Genomic DNA, 21,783 nt, shown 5'->3' with positions numbered 1-21,783 from the left:
TTCAAAGCAGCTAACTTGATCAGCATCCCACCCATCACTCCTTCTACCAATGCTGCACAAGGCAGCAGTGTGTACCATTTACAGTGTGCACTGTTGTATTTTACCAAAGATCATTCAGCCTCACTTTCTGGTCATGACGTTATCGTTTTTCCAAGTGTGCTGCTGTTACAATCTTAATTTATTCCGACATTGCCATGTCTTTTTTTTTCTTTCTGATGCATTCGTGGGATGTGGGCTTTGCTACCTGGCCAGTATTTATTGTCCGTAACTAATAAAAAGAGGGTGGGGTGAGATGTGGTGTGGTGTTGTGCAGTGCAGTGGTTGTGCTGGTGGTAATGGGATGGAGGATGGAGATGAAGTGAATGCCCATCGTGCTGTTAGAAATGGCATTCCATTTTTGACCCAGCTACAGTGAAGGAATGATGATGTATTTCCGAGTCAAGATTGTGTATGTTTTGGAGGCAAATGTACAGGTTTTGAGTCCCTGTGTTTATGTTCCACTTGTCCTTCTAATTAGTAGAGGTCATGAATTTGGAAGATGCTACAAAAAGGACCTGGGTGAGTTGCCACAGTGCATATTTGTAGGTTGCACATACTACTGTAAATATGCGTTTGTTGTGAAAAGAGCTAATGTTGAATGTGGTGCCAGTCACACAGGCTGCTTTGTCCTGGATGGCATTGAGCTTCTTGAATATTGTCGGAGTTGCACATCCAAGCACGTTTAGAGATTTCATCACACTCCTGACTTATAGGTGGTTGATGGGCACTGGAGAGACAGAAGAATGAGATACCTGCTGCACAATCAAACCCTCTGACCTGCTCTTGTATACATATGGATAGTCCAATTCAATTTCTGGTCGGTGGTAATCCCCAGGATGTTGGGGCTTCAGTGATAATGATGCCATTGAATGTCAAAGGAATAATGGTTATATTCTCCCTTGTTGGAGATGGTATTTGCCTCTATGACTGTTACTTGCCACTTATCAGGCCTAGTCAGGATATTACCCTGGTCATGCTACATATGTACAGATTGCTTGATGAGTCGTGAGTGGTGCTGAACATTATGCAGTCATCAGTAAACATCCCCACTTCTGACCTTATGATGGAGAGGAGGTCGTTGATGAGGCAGCTGAAGATGGTGAGGCATAGGACATTATTTAGAGTCTCCTGTGGTGCAGTGATAGTGACCCCACCTTTGACCCAAGAGCCTGAGATCAAGATCCAACTGGTCCAGTGGTGTGGATAAGCATCTCTGATCAGGTTGACTTGAATTTTTTTGTTATCATGAGGAACTCCTGCAGAGATGATGTAAAGCTGGATGAACATAGCAGACCAAGCAGCATCATAGGAGCAGAAAGGCTGATGTTTCGTATCTAGGCCTGAAATGTCAGCCTTCCTGCTCCTCTGTTGCTGCTTGGCCTGCTGTGTTCATCCAGCTCTACACCTTGTTATCTCAAATTCTCCAGCATCTGCAGTTCCTACTATGTCCTGCAGAGATGTCCTGGAACTTCAAAAAGCGCATCTTCTTTTATGCTTGGTATGACTCCATCCATAAGAAAAAGGAACAAGAGTAGGCTACTCAAGCCAACCAAACTTCCTTAGATCTTCTTACCTGTGTTTTCCCCGTGACCCTTGATTCCACTATTGATCTAGAATCTATCTATCACAGCCTTAAATATGCACAAGAACTCTGACCCCACAGTTCTCTGACAAGGGGATCTAAAGATACTCAACCTTCTAAGAGAAGAAATTCTTCCTCATCTCAGGCGTAAATTAGCACTCTTTACCTATGGGGAGTTTACCCAATTACTTAACATCTCCAGTATTACAACTGATCCTTGATGCCATAGTTGGTCAGATGCTACCTTGATATCAAAGGCAGTAATTATCACTGCGACTCTGAAGTTGAGATGTATTGAGAATTGATTGATGGGGTGGTAACTGGCCAGGTTGGATTTGTCCAACCTTTAGTGGACAGGACATTATCTGACCAGTCTTCCATGTTTCCTGGTGGGTACCAGTGTTGTACCTCATGTTGCAACTAGTTCTGAAGTACACATAGTTAGTACTATTGTCGGAATGTTGTCAGGGCCAATAACCTTTGCAGCATTCAGTGCCTTCTGTTGTTTCTTTATGTCATGTGGAGTGAATCATATTGACTGAAGACTTGGGTCCCCCATGTTTGAGGAAGGGTAGTGGTGGAGTATTATTTGTTCAACTCTCCATCAGCATTCATGGCTGGATGTAGCTAGACTGCAGAGGTTGGATCTGATCTATTGCCTGCGGGATTGCTTGGCTCTGACTGTTGTAGGGTGTTCCATGAAACCAGTTCTGTGTTGTAGTTTCATAAAATTTTAAAAATTCTTAGTTTAAGGAGGTGTAAAAGGAGGACATTCATTTAAGCAATTTTAACTACGGGTGCTGTTCCTATAAATTTTAAAAAAGCCAATATTTTAAAATTAATGTTTCGACCTTTTCTCTCTGGCAGTAGTAATGTTGTTGACTTGTGATTCTGCAAGCTTCAGAAGCTCTCCAGTAGTTTGTTTTATCCTTGATTCTTCATGTCTAAGTATCAGTATACCACCAAAAATAATTCTGTGCTCACTTCATGTCCACACAATTACTTTTCAATGTTGGTCACTGGAATAGTTTCAGTGGGTGTCAGGTAGCTCAGTTGGCTGGACAGCTGGTTTGCAATGCTGAGGTTGCAACGAAGGTCCTCCCTGCACAATCCTGTCCCTCATCTGAGGCATGGTGACCTTCAAGTTAAACTCTCTATCACCTGTTGCTCTCTAATTAGAAGACAGCCCTATGATCATCTGGGACCATGGTAACTGGGACGATGGCAACTACTCTTTTCAATAATGCATAGATATGCAAACACATGTAGCATGTGGTATACTGCATCCACTGTACCCGGTGCGGCTTCCTCTACATTGAGGAAACCAAGCGGAGGCTTGGGGACCGCTTTGCAGAACACCTCCGCTCAGTTCGCAACAAACAACTGCACCTCCCAGTCGCAAACCATTTCCACTCCCCCTCCCATTCTCTAGATGACATGTCCATCATGGGCCTCCTGCACTGCCACAATGATGCCACCCGAAGGTTGCAGGAACAGCAACTCATATTCCGCCTGGGAACCCTGCAGCCATATGGTATCAATGTGGACTTCATCAGTTTCAAAATCTCCCCTTCCCCTACTGCATCCCTAAACCAGCCCAGTTCGTCCCCTCCCCCCACTGCACCACACAACCAGCCCAGCTCTTCCCCCCCCCACCCACTGCATCCCAAAACCAGTCCAACCTGTCTCTGCCTCCCTAACCGGTTCTTCCTCTCACCCATCCCTTCCTCCCACCCCAAGCCGCACCCCCATCTACCTACTAACCTCATCCCACCTCCTTGACCTGTCCGTCTTCCCTGGACTGACCTATCCCCTCCCTACCTCCCCACCTATACTCTCTCCACCTATCTTCTTTACTCTCCATCTTCGGTCCGCCTCCCCCTCTCTCCCTATTTATTCCAGTTCCCTCTCCCCATCCCCCTCTCTGATGAAGGGTCTAGGCCCGAAACGTCAGCTTTTGTGCTCCTGAGATGCTGCTTGGCCTGCTGTGTTCATCCAGCCTCACATTTTATTATCTTAGCATTGAAAAGTAGTGTTTCTAGCCCTTTTGCCTTCTTACCTAGTCTAAGGCAAGCCTAAATTGCTAGATGTTTTGCTGTACGCCCTGCTTTCCTGCCTGAAACAAACAAACAATCAATGGACCAGGACTTAAATCTGAAGTGTGTAGGATTTGGTCTACACCTGCTGAACTGTAAAGTTTGAAGTTTATTTCAGAATCATACAGTTGCTATTTGAACTTTGCTTTATTAATACAAACTTAAAACAAGCTCATGAAAACTGAAGATTTCTCTTTGATTTTGATTTCCACAGGTTGGATGTGGTGCTGGGAACAGTGCTTTTCCTGTTCTGGGTGAAATTTGGTAAGTAAAGCATAGATCTTAAATCTAAAATTATAAGGCTAAATAAAGTTTTCTTTAGAAAAGTTTGTTAAGCTGATATAAAGTATTGCATTGACAATGATTCAAGTATTACTTCACTTAAGCATAATTTCATTTATAAAATGATTCGAAATAACTGCCTTTACAAAGCCATTTATTTATTTATTAAAAAATTACCTTGTGTTAGGAAGCAAAAGCAAAATATGTGTGTGCAAATCACTTAGTGAAACAGTTAACAGACTAGGCTGGAAGATTTGGAATAGATTAATTTGAATTAGTTTTCCTCCATTCTTGCACTCAACAAAAGACAATGGCTCATTTTGTAACAGGGCCAGAAAGTTTTGCAAGAGGACTGATGAATGGCAAATTTTATCTTTACTTCCCCACTCATTCCCTCAAGAAAGAAAATGAGGTTTAATCGGTAAATTATCAGCCAGTTGGTCTTTTCTCAGTTGCTAGTAAACTGCTTAAATCCATAATACAGAAAAAAATATTCAGCAGTCAAAATCCTAAATTATTCTGGGCCACTAGTATGAATTTCTAAATGTGTGATCAAGATAAAAATATTCTTGAAAGGATAGTTTTTAAAAGTGCAGTTCTTGTTTCTGTGGAATTCTGAAATGGATTTCATAAGGTGCCACATAAAAGAATTGAGATAATGCTACATGAAATTAGGAGGAATGTGACTACATGGATAGAAAACAAAATTAAGATAAAAATAAAGGGCAGTGCAAAAGAAAATACTTGATTTAAAAAATGGCCAATAATGTTCTCTGCTGTCCCACTTCTTCACAGTTCTGCTCATGGGACCAGTTGCTATGTCTACTCTGTTTAGTGCCTCTAACAAAACAGACGTTTCCGTCTCTTGATGGGAAAACCCTAGCTTATCCAATTTATGTGATTGAAATCTCTCATCCCTGGGACCACTCTTTTAAATCTTTTTGCACTTGCTGTAAAGCTGTCACACCCTTTTCAAAGTGCATTAAACTGAATTGGCACACTACTCCAGTTGAAGCTGAACCAGTGTTTTATAATGGTTTGGCATGAGTTCCTTTTGTTGTACACTAGTTCTCTTTTCACAATGTTTAGAATCCCAAATGTCTTTCTAACCAGTTTCTCCATCTTTCTTGCCAGCTTCAACAAAATATGGACGTATAGCAAGCCCAGGTCTCTGCCACTGAGCTCGTATAGAAATGTACTTTTTTTTAAATCTTATTTTATCACTCCTGCTTCTCTTCAAATGTATGGATATTTTTCTGTATTAATCTCCGTCTGCCGCATGTCCTCTCATCCCACCAGCTTCATGAAGTTTATTATTATCCTCTCACTATGCTTTCAAATTTTGTGTGATTTGCAAATGTTGAAGCTGTGCCCTGTACACCTGAGTCCAAATGATTAACATATCTCAAGAAAATTAGTGATCCTGATGCTAACCACTCAGGAACTTCGTTGAATATCTTGCTGCAGTATGAAAAGCAACTGCTCACCTATACCTTCTGTTTCCAGTCAATCAGCCACCTTTGTATCCTTTGCTGCCATAGCACATTTGAATTTTTGGACACAAATTTGCGAGCAAGCTTATTGTGTAATGCATTTTGTTGTACAGCAAACTATTAACCAGAACTTATGGGATCAGGAGTGTGTCAGTTGATTAAATATTCTATTTGATTAATTAGATCTCTTGATCAATGTGAAAACACACATTAAGTAATAGAAATGTAAAACAGGGAGATACACATCACTGTTATATTTTGTTTACAGCATAAATCATTTAAACAATAATGCAACTTTGCCTTAAATAAGACTTACAGACAGAGAGCCTTCTCATCCACACCCTCAACTGACTACTCGGACATCGCAGTCGATCGCGAAAGCGCAATAAACTTGTGGTATTTGAGGGATAATGGGAACTGCAGATGCTGGAGATTCCAAGATAATAAAATGTGAGGCTGGATGAACACAGCAGGCCAAGCAGCATCTCAGGAGCACAAAAGCTGACGTTTCGGGCCTAGACCCTTCATCAGAGGATTCAGCTTTTGCCAGTTTGTTGAGAGTGCTGGTATTACAGTTGCTTCTGTATTCCTACAAGTTCAGTGTCTCTTTGAAGTAAGATAAAACATGAAATATATTTTTAAATCCTACACAATAAAATAGGAAATAGTGTATTTTAAATTAGAGTTGGAATTGCTATTTACGACTAAATTACGGAATGTGTAGAAAATAAAAGTTTCAACACTAAATAAATATCGTCAAAAATGGGACTGACATATCTCTTATTTAGTTACATTTCTCAATATAAAGTAATTTAATTGTAGCCCTGATATAAAGTTGCAAACTAATATATTTACGATACCAAGAATTCATGGCACTTGTACACATATATGTATATAGTGCCGACAGAAGTATGAGTCATCCCTTACACTGAATTTTTATTACGCTAATAACAGGCCTATACCATTTGGTGTTGCATGCATAAAATACATGTAATGAAAGTGAATCTCGAACTGCCATTTGGGTTCTTCACCATGGAATAAGTGAGGAGATAAGAGAACAAGATTTCCTCTACTACATCTTGTTTTGTAGCAGTCAATTCTAAAGATGTGGAGCATAAGATTTGCTAATCCAAATTGTATTCAGATCTATAAGAAAATCTCCTTCCACAAGTCAAGATGTCTTCCAAGATGGATTTCTAGAGATAAAATGTTAGGAAGCATTTTGAATGTATAAGTATTTATTTGGTATTTTCTGGACATATTTTAAGCACCATGACGGACCAGAGGATGCCATACTCATTGACACATTTCAGTTGTTGTATCTGTAGCAGAAAAAAGCATCGCTTTCTTAATTTCAACTTCCTCTCTTTGGGAAATGGATTTGTGGTATATAGGAGATCCTCATGTGTGAAAGCATGGACCTGTACCTACAATTTTCCAGTATATGGTGTAGTACGTTCTGGGTTACATAACTTTATTTGCCCTTGTTGCTAATTGAAAGTATGTGTGTGTATAGTATATCTTTTGTGTCCATGTGTATACACTTCTACACAGTCACAGTCCCAGCTGGTGGTAATACTGGATATGTCAGATCCCAGATTGAAATCAGTTTTGATACTTCTCCAATTTGCTATCCATTGTGGTCAGTCACTGAATATACTAAAAGGCTGCTACTGTACTTTTTAACAAAGAGTCAACTTTATTATACACTAAGTTAAAAAATGTTTTGCATTATTTTAGAACCGTTTGAAACAACCACATTGGGAATCTCAGAAATAACGATTCCACTCTTCAACCCTCAATGAATACATCATAGATAGTTAATCCTGAGTGAAGGGTTACCTTGTTAAAGTTTGTTCAGCTGTATGTGGTTCCTTCCTACAAACATCTGCATTAACTCAAGGATAGCTTCAAGAAACTTGGGGTTCAAGTACATAGATCTTTAAAATGCCATGAAAAGATGGAAAAAATAATCAAGAAAGCTAGTGGACTGCTGGCTTTTATATCTGGAGGACTGAAGTATAGTATGCAGAAGCTATGATGCAGTTATACAGAGCGTCGGTTTAACTCCAATTGGAGTTCTGAGAACTGATTTGGGTACTACACCTTAGGAAGGATATATTGGCCTTGTTGTGGGAGTACAGTGTAGGTTTATTAAAATGATATATGGACTTCAGGAGTTAAGTTATAAGGAGCAATTATGCAAATTAGGCCTGTTTCTCCAGAATTTACAATGCTAGAAGGTGATCAGATCAAAGTCTTCAGGATAACAACAGGAAAGGCAGGGTAGATAAAGATAAACTATTTCCACTGATTGGAGATTTGAGGACAAAGGGCATAGTCTAAAAATGAGGGCCAGACTGTTCAGGAGAGATGTTGGAAGCACCTCCACACGCATTGGGGGGGTGGAGGTTTGGAACTTTGTTCCACAGTTGGTAGTTGATGCTGAATCAATTTTTCATTTTAAACCTGAGATGGAAGAGGTTTTATTAAGTAAAGGTACTAAAGGGTGTGAAGTTAGGCCACAGATCAGGCATGATCTCATTGACAATAGACAATAGGTACAGGAGTAGGCCATTCGGCCCTTCGAGCCAGCACCACCATTCATTATGATCATGGCTGATCATCCACAATCAGTATTCTGTTCATGTCTTATCCCCATAACCCTTGATTCCACTATCTTTAAGAGCTCTGTCTATCTCTTTCTTGAAAGCATCCAGAGAGTTGGCCTCCACTGCCTTCTGGGGCAGAGCATTCCGTATACCCACCACTCTCTGGGTGTAGACGTTTTTCCTCAACTCTGCTCTAAATGGTCTACCCCTTATTTTTAAACTGTGTCCTCTGGTCCTGGACTCACCCATCAGCGGAAACATGCCTCCTGCCTCCACAGTGTCCAATCCCTTAACGACTTTATACGTCTCAATCAGATCCCCTCTCATCCTTCTAAGCTCAAGAGTATACAAGCCCAGTCACTCCAATCTTTGTTTTTTTAATTTGTTTCTCCCCTCACCCTTCCTATCAATCCCTATTTCACTTGGCCATACTGTACGATCCCTGATCCTCTCTGATGAAGGGTCTAGGCCCGAAACGTCAGCTTTTGTGCTCCTGAGATGCTGCTTGGCCTGCTGTGTTCATCCAGCCTCACATTTTATTATCTTGGAATCTCCAGCATCTGCAGTTCCCATTATCTCTGTACGATCCCTTCTTGAGTTTTCTGCTCTGTTGATTCTGTTGTCCTTCTTAACCTCTCTTATTCTCACTTTCCCTTTAACTTCATTCTTAAATTTCCAGTTTGGCCCCTGCCCCCCCATTAGTTATTGAATGGCAAAACAAGCTCAAGGGGCTGGATGGCTTATTCTTGTTCCTATGCTTAGCTAATGTCTCCTTAAGGGAACCTTAACAAAAAGCTAACACATCTCAATCACTCCTTAACATGGTTGCTTTTAACTGAATTGAACAGCTGTGTAGGATGTCTTTCTGTCTGATACATGAAAGCCTTACGTTTCTGGAACTTTTCGGTTCCTAACTTTTGCACCATTCAGTGTTTTTTTTTCCTTCTGTCCTGACTACTTTGGAGTCTGTTAAACTACACTGTTCTTTTTGCATGCATTTTTTTCTCTGAATGATCTGTTTATCTCTCTGAAAAAAAATCTGCCAACTCTAACCTTTTTAGGTGATCAGTCTTCCTAACAGGAAGCTTGTTTCTATCTCCCTGTATCGTAGAATGCCCTGTGCAGGAGCCCAATTTTTTTTTAAACTTGATTTCTAGTTTAAATTTTCTAAACAAGCACCTTCTCAAGGGCACCTATACAGGCAATAAATTCTGGCCAGCCAGTGACACCCACCTCCCACAAGTGACTTAAAAAAAACACCGGTACTGTTCACCTTAAAGGTGTTTATAAATGCCTCATTTGAATCATGCAAACAAGTTCCCAGATAACCTGTGACCACTCTCAGCACTCAAAAAATGAAACTAAAATTATACCTCCCTTTGTTGATGACTCAATATAGAAGTACAAAAAAAACTTAAAGCTCTGTCCATTGACAGAATCCAAGTTTCCAAATAATGATGATATGAACTGTATTCGTTAGAGAGTGTGGCAGCAATGCTGAAATGGATGACTTGGAGTAATCTAAGACATGGAGATAGAGCTGAACATTAGAGAAAAGAGACAATGTATTGTCTGTTGAATCTATTGGCTGAATCTTCCTTTTTGTTTTGAAGAATTTGACCTGGAGAGATCTTGCAAGTTCTATTGCCATATCTTAGTAAACTTGCTTCATTAATTACCTATCACACCCCTCTGGCATCTGTCATGTCCAACTGCCACCACATTTTATCATACATTGTTCCTGCAACAACTTGCCACTCAGCAGTATCCCAGAATTGATTGGCATCCCTCACATTAATGCCATTTTTAAAAGGCCGTTGTGCACCTGAACAAACACTGATGGGCTGGAGCTATCCTACACAGTCGCTGAGATTTTCCTCCAGCATAGTAGATGAGAAATCAGAATCCCACATTGCAGGAAGGGAGGTCCTGCAGGCAGGCTAAAGCCAACACAACACTCTTGTTCCCAACGGACCAACAGTGGAAGCTATATCACTGGACCATGTCTGCCTGTTCCGGGTTTCGCATTGGAATTAAAGCAGTCTCAGCCATTCTCGGGGGATTGCCCAACACTGTAAGCAGAAAGCCAGTGCTTTCCTCCACCCTACCAGGGTAAATTCTCTCTAATATCTCACACTTACTGTGTCTCTGCTATATTACCACCTTAACTTGACTGACACCTGCTGTCAACTCTGACAAACTTCCTAGCATTGTGTATGTGGTAAGTGGCATGCCCAAGACAGCAGTAATATGAGCTTGTATCTCTAGCTGAGGAGGAAAAATGCGAAAAGACAAGACAGTGCACAACAGGGATGCTGTGAACATTTGGGTAGTCTAAGAATGAGTGAGCACTATGAAAGCAAACAAAGAGTCTGAAGATGCATCCAAGCCATGGACTGGGTATGTGTCCCTGAGCACACAGTGTCCTCGTTATAGCACTGCAATGATCGTTTCATTTGCAGCTCAAGGTGCAGCATTGAACTGCAGAAATGTCCTCTAGATCAGAGATCTGCCATCAGGGTTGTTAGATACCGACACAAGGTGGAAGCCAGTGTCTGTGGGCATGGCGTGTGTGTTGTCTTGAGACATAGATGCTGTTGCATGGTTTCCAAAGTGGAAGTAATTTGGATCAAGCGGTGAGTTGAATCCCCGGATGTTGACTCTGGTTTCCTTGTTGGGTTTTCATGATGATTGGCGCATTTGGTAAGATGGGAGGCTGAATATTAATGAGGCAAGCTGTGCTGTTGATATGATTTTGAACAAGCACTAATACCCATCAATTGGCATCTTGCTCCTATCAAGCAAGAATTTTGGCACAGTTTGCAAAAAACATAAAAGATGGCATGAGTTGCTACTGATGCCAATATGGGCTTCACTGAACTGGTTACTCAATTGGGCCACATCTCACCATAGGCCATGTCACTGACAGTCTTCTAGGAATCCCCTGTCTCTGCTTTTGTGATGCACCATGAGAGAACTCATCATTCAACTTTATAATTATAACCGCCATACCTGTTTCAGGATTTTTGTACCTGTTTAAAAAAAATGTCGCTCTGATGAAGGGTCTAGGCCCGAAACGTCAGCTTTCTTGCTCCTGAGATGCTGCTTGGCCTGCTGTGTTCATCCAGCTTCACACTTTGGTATCTTGGATTCTCCAGCATCTGCAGTTCCCATTATCACTTAACAAAAATGTCCTCTGGATTGTGTTTACATCAACAATTGGGTTGTACTTAGTTAGTTTCCTTTGATATATGATGTGTAGCCTCAGCATAAAGCTTCTGACATTTTTATTTACAGCACTGAGTTTTTGTAAAGGCAGTAAGTGGTTAATTATATACATATTTTCATGGTTAACATTTATTGGCTGAGGAGAAAAGGTTTGTCACGAATCACATTTAGCATGTAACCTTTAAACACCCATGAGGTGTACTTTATTAAATATTTAATAGTACATAACAGGAGTGATAGCACTTTTTACTACATTTCAGTTATTGCAAATAGCATTCCTTGGGCAGCAAAAAATCCCTAGTTTGGGGAGCGTCATTTTAACAAAATATGTACACAGTTTATTTTCGGAACACTGATGTGGTGAAATCATGCCTTCAAATTAGATGATACTGATCACTGCATCATTATGAGTTTGTGGATTCAATTACTGCAGATATATTGAATGAGATGTGAACATAACACCAGGAAATTTTAAATAAAGAATTAATAGAGCAGCCTGGGTAAATAAGTTATTACTCTCCCTACTACAGAAATATTGCTACTACTCCATCAGATTATTGTTCCGTAATCAAGCAATCCATAAATTCTTGTTAAGCCCTTCGCTCTCTTCCTGCTGATCTCTTTGGAATAACTGTTATATCCTGATCAGAGGATAGGTGGATATCCTGTTTCTCAGATCTTTACCTTAGTTGCTGCATGTTAAGGCATTATAAATGAACCAGATTGGCATTTCTTCCATGACCTCAACTTGCAATCTTTAGGAAGATTTAAACTTTCATCATATTAACTTCATAGTGATTTGAAATTTTATACCTTGAAAAATACCTTTAATATTTTCCCCTAGTTTTCATTGGTTTAGTGATTACACCTTGTATTGTTTTTAAAAAATTGCTTAGTGTACAGATGAAAACTGTGGAATTACAGTGAAGGAAATGAAAAGACTTAATATTTTTCTCTATTCGCTACAGCAACCCCAGAGCATTCCTTTATTGCTGTGACTTCTCAGAGAGTGCAGTGGAGCTGGTGAAGGTATAAATCTGATTTTAATTTTTTTTATTGTAAAACTTTTGTTAATCACCTTTTACTTTCAGCAATAATTCTACTTAAACAAATGTACAGTAATTCTATATTGAAACATCATGGTTACAGATTAATTTTTTTAAGTGAATTATTATTTGTATTGATTTTTAATAAAAGAAAATGGGCAAATGTAAAACAGATAAAATTAGTTTGTATATTTAGAACACACAGTACAAAAACAAATGTGCCTTTTGTATGTTTCTCTGGATTCTAATCATGGTATCTGCATTGTAGTAAGAAATACCAATTTGTTAAATGACAAATGTTTATATCTGACTTAGTAGCTGTTTTAGCCATATTCTTTTGTTTGTCTTATTGCTTTGCAGTCTCACCGTTTGTATGACCCATCCCGATGTTATGCCTTTGTTCACGATCTGTGTAATGAAGCAGGAGCCACCTACCCATTTCCAGATGCAAGTATTGATGTCATTCTTCTTGTATTTGTGCTTTCTTCTATTCACCCAAAGAGGTAGGTAAAGATTAAAGACCATGACAAAGATCTTCATCTCATTCATCATCTGCGTTTATTTCATGTACAAAGTTAGATAGAAAACTATACGCTACATCACACTTCTGAAATGAATTTCAGTTCGCATCAATTGTTGTTTCAAGAAGTAGAGAATACTTGGAAAAAATGTTCAAAATAATTAGTTTTTTAAAAAATAATTTGTAAGTTGTTATGAATTGGTACATTTGTTTGCAAGCTGGTACTGAACTCTTGAAGATACCTTTTTACAAAAAAAAAATTCCAGCAAACATACAGAGGTACTGTTTTTTGTGAATGCTATATAGGTTGACAGCAATTGAAATAATCATTATCTGACTTGGACAAAAGCCAGAATGATAACAAAGCCTTGGGATTGGACAGTTTTTTTGTAGATTTAAAATGAAACTATAAATTACTAAAACCATTTTAGTATAATAAATTTGAGTGCTTTTTGTCTGCACCACTGTAGAATCTTGAGGAAAATCTACAGCTTTTACGACGTGGCCATCCATAGTCAAAGTCCTGTATTTATCTTTTTCCATAACCAGAAATCAAATACAGAAGTATAATAAATAATATTTTATCAATATAACAAAATCAATGAGATCACAAAGGTCAATTAAAGCTGCTAAGAAATGGCTTTTAAAATTGAAAATGTTAGTAATCAATCTAATCCAAATGTCATTCTTGACATTAAATTTACTCTGAATTCATTTTTCGTGCTTTTGAGCATGGTATCAATCTAAAGGCACAATTGAATTTTGAATTAATCAGTGATTTTTCTGTACCGCATGGTTGGATCCCAGAGACAGATATGCCTCTTTCTATTAAAAGATTGCTTTTATCTAATGTTTGTAGAGCTTTTTCTCATGCCAGTATAATTGAACAAGCAGAAGAAAAATTTAAAGAATCTGTTTTACTTTATTTATTTGTGGGACATGGGTGTTGCTGGCTGGCCAGTATCAAATTGTTATCACCTCCTGAAAATCTTCTGCCATAGTCAAACAGTCTTTATTTGCCACAGGCTCCTCTAGGTCCATAAATGTATGTCCGCAACCAAATTACAGTTTTACAATTTACTTTCAGTTTCTGCATTTAATGCACCACTGTTTACTGATTATTTCCTCCTGTCACTTTCATTTAAACAGCCAAAAGTTGCAATTAATGTGATGTTTTGATTTTTCATATTTCAACTTAAGATATCTTGTTGTTTAAAAAAACCCTTTTAAATAGGTACTGAGATTTTGATGGCACTCATTTATAAGACTTAACACATTAATGTGCATGTTGATCGTGATTTAGAAAAAACACCAATGAATGTATGCATGTTGAATTTCTATAATGAGTGGTAGTCTATTATAAATCACACTGATTTTCGTGGAGAGCATGCATAAAAAAGTAATGACGATGAATGAAACAAATATGCAATGCAATTTTTTTAACATCTTAGCAGTATTGTAAAGTCTAATTATGGGTGTTTGGAAAAATATCAGAAATAATTGAGGGGCTCACAAGGTGTCAGAAATCACAATAGCAAATCTCTATTTCTTGTGACATCTGACTTTTTTAACACCAGTTTTACATAACAATGATGTTCTCAAAAAATGAAGTAAATTATGACAATTAAGAATATCAATGAAATGAGGTTGATGCAAGAGTTTATCTTTTGAATTATTCATTGTGTGGTCCTGACCAATTTGCTTTTTTGGAAATTATGTTTACTCTTCGTTTCAGGTATTCTTGCTGCCTGTTGAGAAAATCCATGTTGAAACTTGTATATGACCAAAGACTTCAAATTTAAGTAGCCATGTAAAAGTTTTTAAGGTTCTTTGCATATTATGTTAAGTCCTTTACTTTGTCTTTTTTCATACTTCATGCTAAGTAATAGATAGTAGCAGTGGAGCTACTCCAGCCTTTGTATCATAGAACATGAATAAAGCAGGAAATGTTTTCCTTTGAAGTTGTTTATTGCTTCTTTTCCATCTTACCCCTTTGTGATCTATGCTTTATGCATCGCCTTATAATTTCTTTGTCATCACTGTCTAAGCCATCCTTTGTAAGTGTTTCTACATAATATTTTCTTGCACTGTTGATGAGAGTGGATGCGCTGTGAGATCTCGCTTGCAGAACAGCCTCCTGGTTTTTTTGCTTTCTTTTAGTATGATGGGAAGAGTGCATGTCTCTCTCTAGTCGAATTACTCCACTGGTCCCAGTATAAACTAATTGTTTTACCTGGTTCCAAATATGGCCAATCATATGCTTTCTGTATATTAGATTTGAAATAAAAGACCCATTAATCAGCTTTCTTTAACAAAAACAAAGTTATTGATTTTTTTTATTATAATCAAAACTTATTTAATGAAGATGCAAAACAGGTTAACACACAGTTAATAATATGAAAATATGAATATGTATCCCCCTCTAAATAACCCAAACCACACCTACATTAGGGAAGAAGCAGATTTATCTCTGAGAAAGTTCACTTTTGGGGCAAAAAAACACTTTTGGCCAATAATGTTTAGTTCCAGAAGGAAGAGAAACAATAGGGTTTGGAATATTCGTAAGGCTGTTCCAGCATATTTGGTAGGTTCCTAGAGATGTGCAATTGCCTCCGCGGTCGTGGCATGTGCTGCTTGCTCAGAAAATACTATCAAGTCGTTTTCTGGCTTTGCTTCATGTGAACAATCTGGTTTCACAATGCACAAGAAGAGTGTTTCAGAAATAGGAGAGTGATGAGCAGGGTAGCTTTTTCCTCCACTGAAAACCAAGTTATTGCCAGGAAAAACACACTTCCAATAAGACAGCTGTAAAACCTAGCCAGGTGATTTGTAAGAAGTGCATCCAAGCGTATAGCTGAGGTCATGTGAGTTCCGAGAAAAGTATCGCACGGTCTCTTTTTGTTGATTTTTATTTTTCAAAAGAAGATCAAGGTATCTTGTCAAACTTGAAATAAATCCATTTTTTATCTCAAACCTTCACAAGTCAAGTCCTCTAAAAAATTGTAAATGTGCAAATGTCACGGCATTGTATACAAAACGAATTGATGTTAAAAGTGCACAGGTAATGTTACTCAATAAATTAAAGATTGACAGAACTTTCTCCCTGCACTGCTGGTTTATCGTTAGGTAGCCATGTGAAAAGTACCACTATTCTAAAAGTTAGATAATCAAACGTTAACCAGGAAATTCTGATTCTTTTTAACCCTACCTTTGTTCTGTTTTGGTCCCCTCATAAAATGGACAATGAGCCTAATAGAAGTAGGCTGTTTGGCCCCTTGAAATTTTTTCTTCCAATCAACAGCTGTTCTGATTGGAGACTCAACTCTATACCTACCAACAATACCCTTGCCTTAAAAATATTCACTGACCTTGCCTCCATTGTGTAAGGGGAAGAATGTTTCAAAATCTTATGACTCACTGAAAGAAAAACAAATCACTTAATTTATGTCATAAGTGTGCAATTCCATATTTTTGAACTGTCCGTTGTTCTAGCCTTCCCCATGGTAGGAGATACCCATTCAGCATCCAACTTGTCAAGTCCCTTCATGAGCTTAAACAAAAACAGAAATTGCAGAAGAAATTCAGCAGTTCTGGCAGCATCTAAGGAGAGAAAACAGAGGTAATGTTTCAAGTCCAATGACCCTTCTTCAGAATTGATAGCTAGAGAGAGGTCATAATTATGCTGATGACAGGGCAGTAGGAGAGGAGGAGTCAATGGATAAGTGGAGATGGAACCCAAAGTGAGAGACGGGGGCAGGCAGAAAAGCAGATGGTTGTCTGGTAAGCCAGGAAAGGAATAAAGCTCATAATGGAGACTGTAAGTTGGTGAAAATGGGTCGTCTCTGCTGAAAACAGCCCATATCGTGACATGCCTTGGAGCATTGGGTGGGTAGAGGATATGAATGGAGGTGTGAGAAGCAGGCTCTAAAATTATTGAACTTGATATTGAGTCCTGAAGGATGCAGTGTCCCCAAGTGGGAGGTGAGCTGATGTTCTACCAGCTTGCCCCGAGCCTTGTTCGCAGCTGTAGCAAGCCCGTGACAAGTATGTTGCCGGAGAGCATGGTGGTGTGTTGAAGTGGCAGGCAACCGAAAGCTTGGGGTAATTTTTACATTCTGCAAACTCGTCACCCAGTCTGTGTTTCATCTCTCTGATATGGAAGGAGCCTAATTGTGAGCAACTGCTTTATCTCCACAGATGCTGCCAGTCCTGCTGAGTTTCTTCAACAATTTCTAGGTATCAATCAAAATCAGAAATTGCTGGAAAAACTCAGCAGGTCTGGAAGCATCTATGGAGACCAAGTGGAGTTAATGTTTCAAGTCCAGTGACCCTTCTTCAGAATGGAGGCAGTCAAATGAGTGTTCTCCTGAATTGCTTCTAGTGAATTTATAATCGTTTTAAAATAAGGAGACCAAAGCTGCACACTGTGCTCCACATGTGGTAACAACATTGCTCTGTACGATTATTGCAAAGCAGCCTATTTTTATATTCATTTAAATGAATAAGATTCCATTTACCTTTTATAGCTATTTGCTGCACCTGCATAATAACTTTGTGTGAGTTGTGTACCAGGACATTTGGACCTTTCTTTACCTGTAACAAACACTGTCTGCTCAAATAATATTGTACTTTATTTCTATTCTTCCTGCCAAAATGAACTAGCTCACATTTACCCACGTTGTAGATCACATACTCATTTTTGTGCCCACTCATTTACCGTATCTATATCTCTTTGGGGACTGCTTGTCTTTTCTTCACAATTTACCTATCATTGTGTTCTCAATGGATTTAGATATCATACAAACAGACCTTCATCTAAGTCATTAAGATATATTTGAAATTGCTGAGACTTCAGCCCTAATCCGTCTGTTAATCATTTGGCATACCAGACAGTGCATGTTGTCTGTTTCCCTAAGGCTACCAATGCTGATATGTTTTCCCCCAATTCCGTGAGATTTCATGTTACTTAATAACGTTTGAAGTGACACCTTGTCAAATGGCTTCTGGAAATCAAAGTACAGCTAACCTACAGGTGCCCCTATATCCGTGTTGTTTGTTACTTCCCCATTTGACAAATTGTTTTTCTGTTTAAATACATTTACAAACTCTTACTATCTGTTTTTATATTTCCAGATAGCTTTCTCTTATTTTCTGATTTCTTTGACCTAATTAATATTCTAGTTATTCTGCGCTGTTCTATATATTTTGGCCAGTCATCTGACATCCCATTCAGCTTTGTGGAAATATGTTTTCTCTCATAATTTGTACCAACTTTAACTCCGTAGCCATGGATGATGTCTCCTTCTGTGTGGACCAGCACTGCACTAACTCTCTAAGGGTCCTCCAATCATACCTTCCAAACTCCGAACATGTATTAACTGGAAGGAATAAGGGCAGCAGAAATATGGGAACACCAAAATGCTGTCCACCCACACACCACCTTGACTTGGAAATATGTCACCATTCTTTCAACAGGATGTATTGTTTGAGTATTCAGAAATATCACTTCGAATGCCTGTCACTGCAGCTGTAGTGAGCTATCCCTTGACCTAATTTCCCAGTTCACTTCACCAAACTTTCTGCACACCCTGATTGCTGTTATATCATTTTGATCCATTCTTCTTGCTGTCAAAGTAAGTGTGAAATTTGATCATTTCGGGATCATTGCTACCTAGGGATGCCTTCACTATTCTGTCATGAATTAATCCTGTCTCACTGCTCATTACCAGACCTAGTATAACCTGTCCTTTGGCTGGCTCTTAAAAGTGCTGCTCAAAGAAACTTCTGAAAAGATTCCATGAATTTACATTTCTACCAATTTTGAGCTCAAATCGTTCATTTTGTATCTCTCCACAGATGCCGCCAGATGTGCTGATTCTATTTATTTTTTGATTGATTGATAGGATTTAGATTTTGCTGGCTTGGCTAGCATTTATTATCTATCCATATTGCCCTAGAGAAGGTAGTGATCAACTGCTTTCCTTGAACTGCTGCAATCTTTGCGATGTAATGATACACACAGTGCTTTAGAAAGGAAGTTCATGGATCTTGACCTAGTCACTTTGAAAGAATGGTGACATATTTCCAAGTCAAGAAGGTGTGTGGGTGGACAGCATTTTGGTGTTCCCATATTTCTGCTGCCCTTATTCCTTCCAGTTAATACATGTTCGGAGTTTGGAAGGTATGATTGGAGGACCCTTAGAGAGTTAGTGCAGTGCTGGTCCACACTGCTGTCACTGTACGTTAGTGGTGATGGGGAATATGTTAAAACTGTTGGATGGGGTGCCAATCAAGTGGGATAATTTGCCTTCTTTCATCTCAAGATTCTTGGGTATTATGGAAGCTACAGTCATTCAGGCAATGCAGGGCCATACTCAAACTCTGCCTTGATGTCCAGGGCAGGCACTCTCACCTTGCCTCTTTACTTCTTTTGTCCATGTTTGAACCAAGGCTGTAATGAGCTCAGGAGCTAAGTGACCGTGGTGGAACCCATATAAAATATCATTGAACAAATGGCAGGTGATAGCATTGTCAGTGATCTCTTCCATCATGTTGCAGTGATGGAGAGTAGGGTGGTAATTTTTTTTAAAAAGCCAGGTTGGATTTGCAAGATAATAAAATGTGAGGCTGGATGAACACAGCAGGCCAAGCAGCATCTCAGGAGCACAAAAGCTGACGTTTCGGGCCTAGACCCTTCATCAGAGAGGGGGATGGGGAGAGGGAACTGGAATAAATAGGGAGAGAGGGAGAGGCGGACCGAAGATGGAGAATAAAGAAGATAGGTGGAGAGAGTATAGGTGGGGAGGTAGGGACGGGAGAGGTCAGTCCAGGGAAGACGGACAGGTCAAGGAGGTGGGATGAGGTTAGTAGGTAGATGGGGGTGCGGCTTGGGGTGGGAGGAAGGGATGGGTGAGAGGAAGAACTGGTTAGGGAGGCAGAGACAGGTTGGACTGGTTTTGGGATGCAGTGGGTGGGGGGGAAGAGCTGAGCTGGTGTGTGGTGCAGTGGGGGGAGGGGGCGAACTGGGCTGGTTTAGGGATGCAGTTGGGGAAGGGGAGATTTTGAAACTGGTGAAGTCCTCATTGATACCATTAGGCTGCAGGGTTCCCAGGCGGAATATGAGTTGCTGTTCCTGCAACCTTCGGGTGGCCCAGGCGGAATATGAGTTGCTGTTCCTGCAACCTTCGGGTGGATTTGCCCTGTTTTTTGTTGGCAGGACACACCTCGTCATTGTTTCACATTATCAGACAGATACCAGTGTTGTGGCTGTTCTGGAACAGTTTGGCAAGGGGTGTGGCTAGTTCTGGAGCACAAGTCTTCAGTACGGTTGCTAGAATGTTGTCTGGGCCAATGCCTCTACCTGTTATTTGATCAAGTTGATTCATTTGACTGTAAACTGGCACCTGTGACACTGGGGACCTCAGAAGCAGGCTGAGATGAATCATCCACTCAGAACCTGGCTAAAGGTGGATACAAATACTTCAGCTTTGATCTTGCATTTATGTACTAGATTTCTCTATCATTGAAGATGGGGATATTTGTGCATCCTCCATGTCCGTTTAGTTGTTTAATTCTTCACCACTCATCATAGCTGGATGTTGCAGGTCTGCAGAGCTTAGATCTGAACCATGGTTGTGGGATTGCTTAGCTTGGTTTTTTGCATACATGTGATCCTGTGTTGTGTTTCACCTCAATTTTCAGGATACCTAGTGCCGCTCCTGGCATACCCTTCTGCAGTCTTCATTGAACCAAATCAGTTCTTGACGTTATACTAATGTCAGAGACAGGGAGCTGCTGGAAATAATATTGCAGTTGTGTTTGAATGCAGTTTTGCTGCTGGCCCTTAGAAACTGTTGAGTTTATAGATCTGTTCAAAGACTGCCCCATGTTTGCACAGTGGATATGCCACCCTCAATGATGGAATGTATCCTCAGTGTGAAGATAGACTTCATCCTCCATAGGACAGTACAGTGGTCACACCTATTAATACCTGCTCCACATAGAATGGTGGGAATTAGGTCAAATAGGGATTCCCCTCTTATTGGCTTTGTTATTACTTGTTGACTAGGTCTGCAAGAATGATTCCCAGAACTGCAGTTACTCAAGGTCAGAAATCACATGACACCAGGTTATAGTCCAACAGGTTTATTTGAAAACAAAAACTTTCAGAGCCTCAAAAAAGGCAGGTGTTAGTGAGAAAGGTGGTATCAGACACAGAATTTATAAGTAAAAGATCGAAGGGTCGCACCACTGATGAGATGATGTTAAATCTTTAATCAGTTTGAAGGTTTTAATTGATTAATATAGATATGGAAATCCCCAAATTCCTTTCAAGTCACAGTTCTGAGAGAACTAAAGGTTTTAACAGTGTAAAGAAGAGGTGACATTTTAGGTCAGACAATCCATGTTAGAAGTGAGACCTTGTTTAGAATCTGTTTGTGTTTTAGTTTGGAATCAGACTGGTTTTATTTCTAAAGAAGGATTTTATAAAGTGCCACATTGACTGTCTATAAATTGTGTGTTTTTTGAACAACATAAAATGTACCTGCACATACAAATTCATCCCGTAGATTGAGCAAGGGGGGACTGAGTGTTTGTTTGGGAGGATGGAGAGAGTGGAAGAGAGTGTGTGTGCACACGTGTGAAAGGAGAAAGAGAGAGAGTGTATGCGTGTGCACGTGTGTGGCAGCGAGTCTCACTCGCTCTCTCGCTCGCTCTCTGTGTGTGTATGTGTGTGTGTGTGTGTGAGAGAGAGAGAGAGGTATATATACTGGGTGGGAACATCCCTGTCTGGCAATGTTGCGCCTGTTGTCATAGCATCTGCATGGTTTTGCCAATATTTCATGCCTCGGGGCATCCTTGCCTGCAGTGTATGATGTAGACAA

General features: G+C 39.7%; 1 protein-coding gene across 3 annotated transcripts in view; it reads left to right on the top strand.

Annotated features, from left to right (window-relative positions):
* The window catches only part of mettl8 (methyltransferase 8, methylcytidine), a 63,745-nt gene that overhangs the window by 22,943 nt on the left and 19,019 nt on the right, over positions 1–21,783 (top strand). For 2 of the 3 annotated variants that reach the window (XM_048534795.1, XM_048534796.1), the window contains 4 exons: positions 3,932–3,981; positions 5,134–5,166; positions 12,301–12,361; positions 12,739–12,881. In XM_048534795.1, the coding sequence (XP_048390752.1) occupies positions 3,932–3,981; positions 5,134–5,166; positions 12,301–12,361; positions 12,739–12,881 (287 nt within the window). The remainder of the gene's footprint in view (positions 1–3,931; positions 3,982–5,133; positions 5,167–12,300; positions 12,362–12,738; positions 12,882–21,783) is intronic. The other variant, XM_048534797.1, reaches the window with a different exon arrangement.

The sequence above is a fragment of the Stegostoma tigrinum genome, chromosome 7, assembly GCF_030684315.1.
Source record: "Stegostoma tigrinum isolate sSteTig4 chromosome 7, sSteTig4.hap1, whole genome shotgun sequence".
NCBI classification, from domain to species: Eukaryota; Metazoa; Chordata; class Chondrichthyes; order Orectolobiformes; family Stegostomatidae; genus Stegostoma; species Stegostoma tigrinum.
The sequence above is the reverse complement of the archived record's forward strand: the minus strand, read 5'-3'. Positions and strand labels throughout refer to the sequence as shown.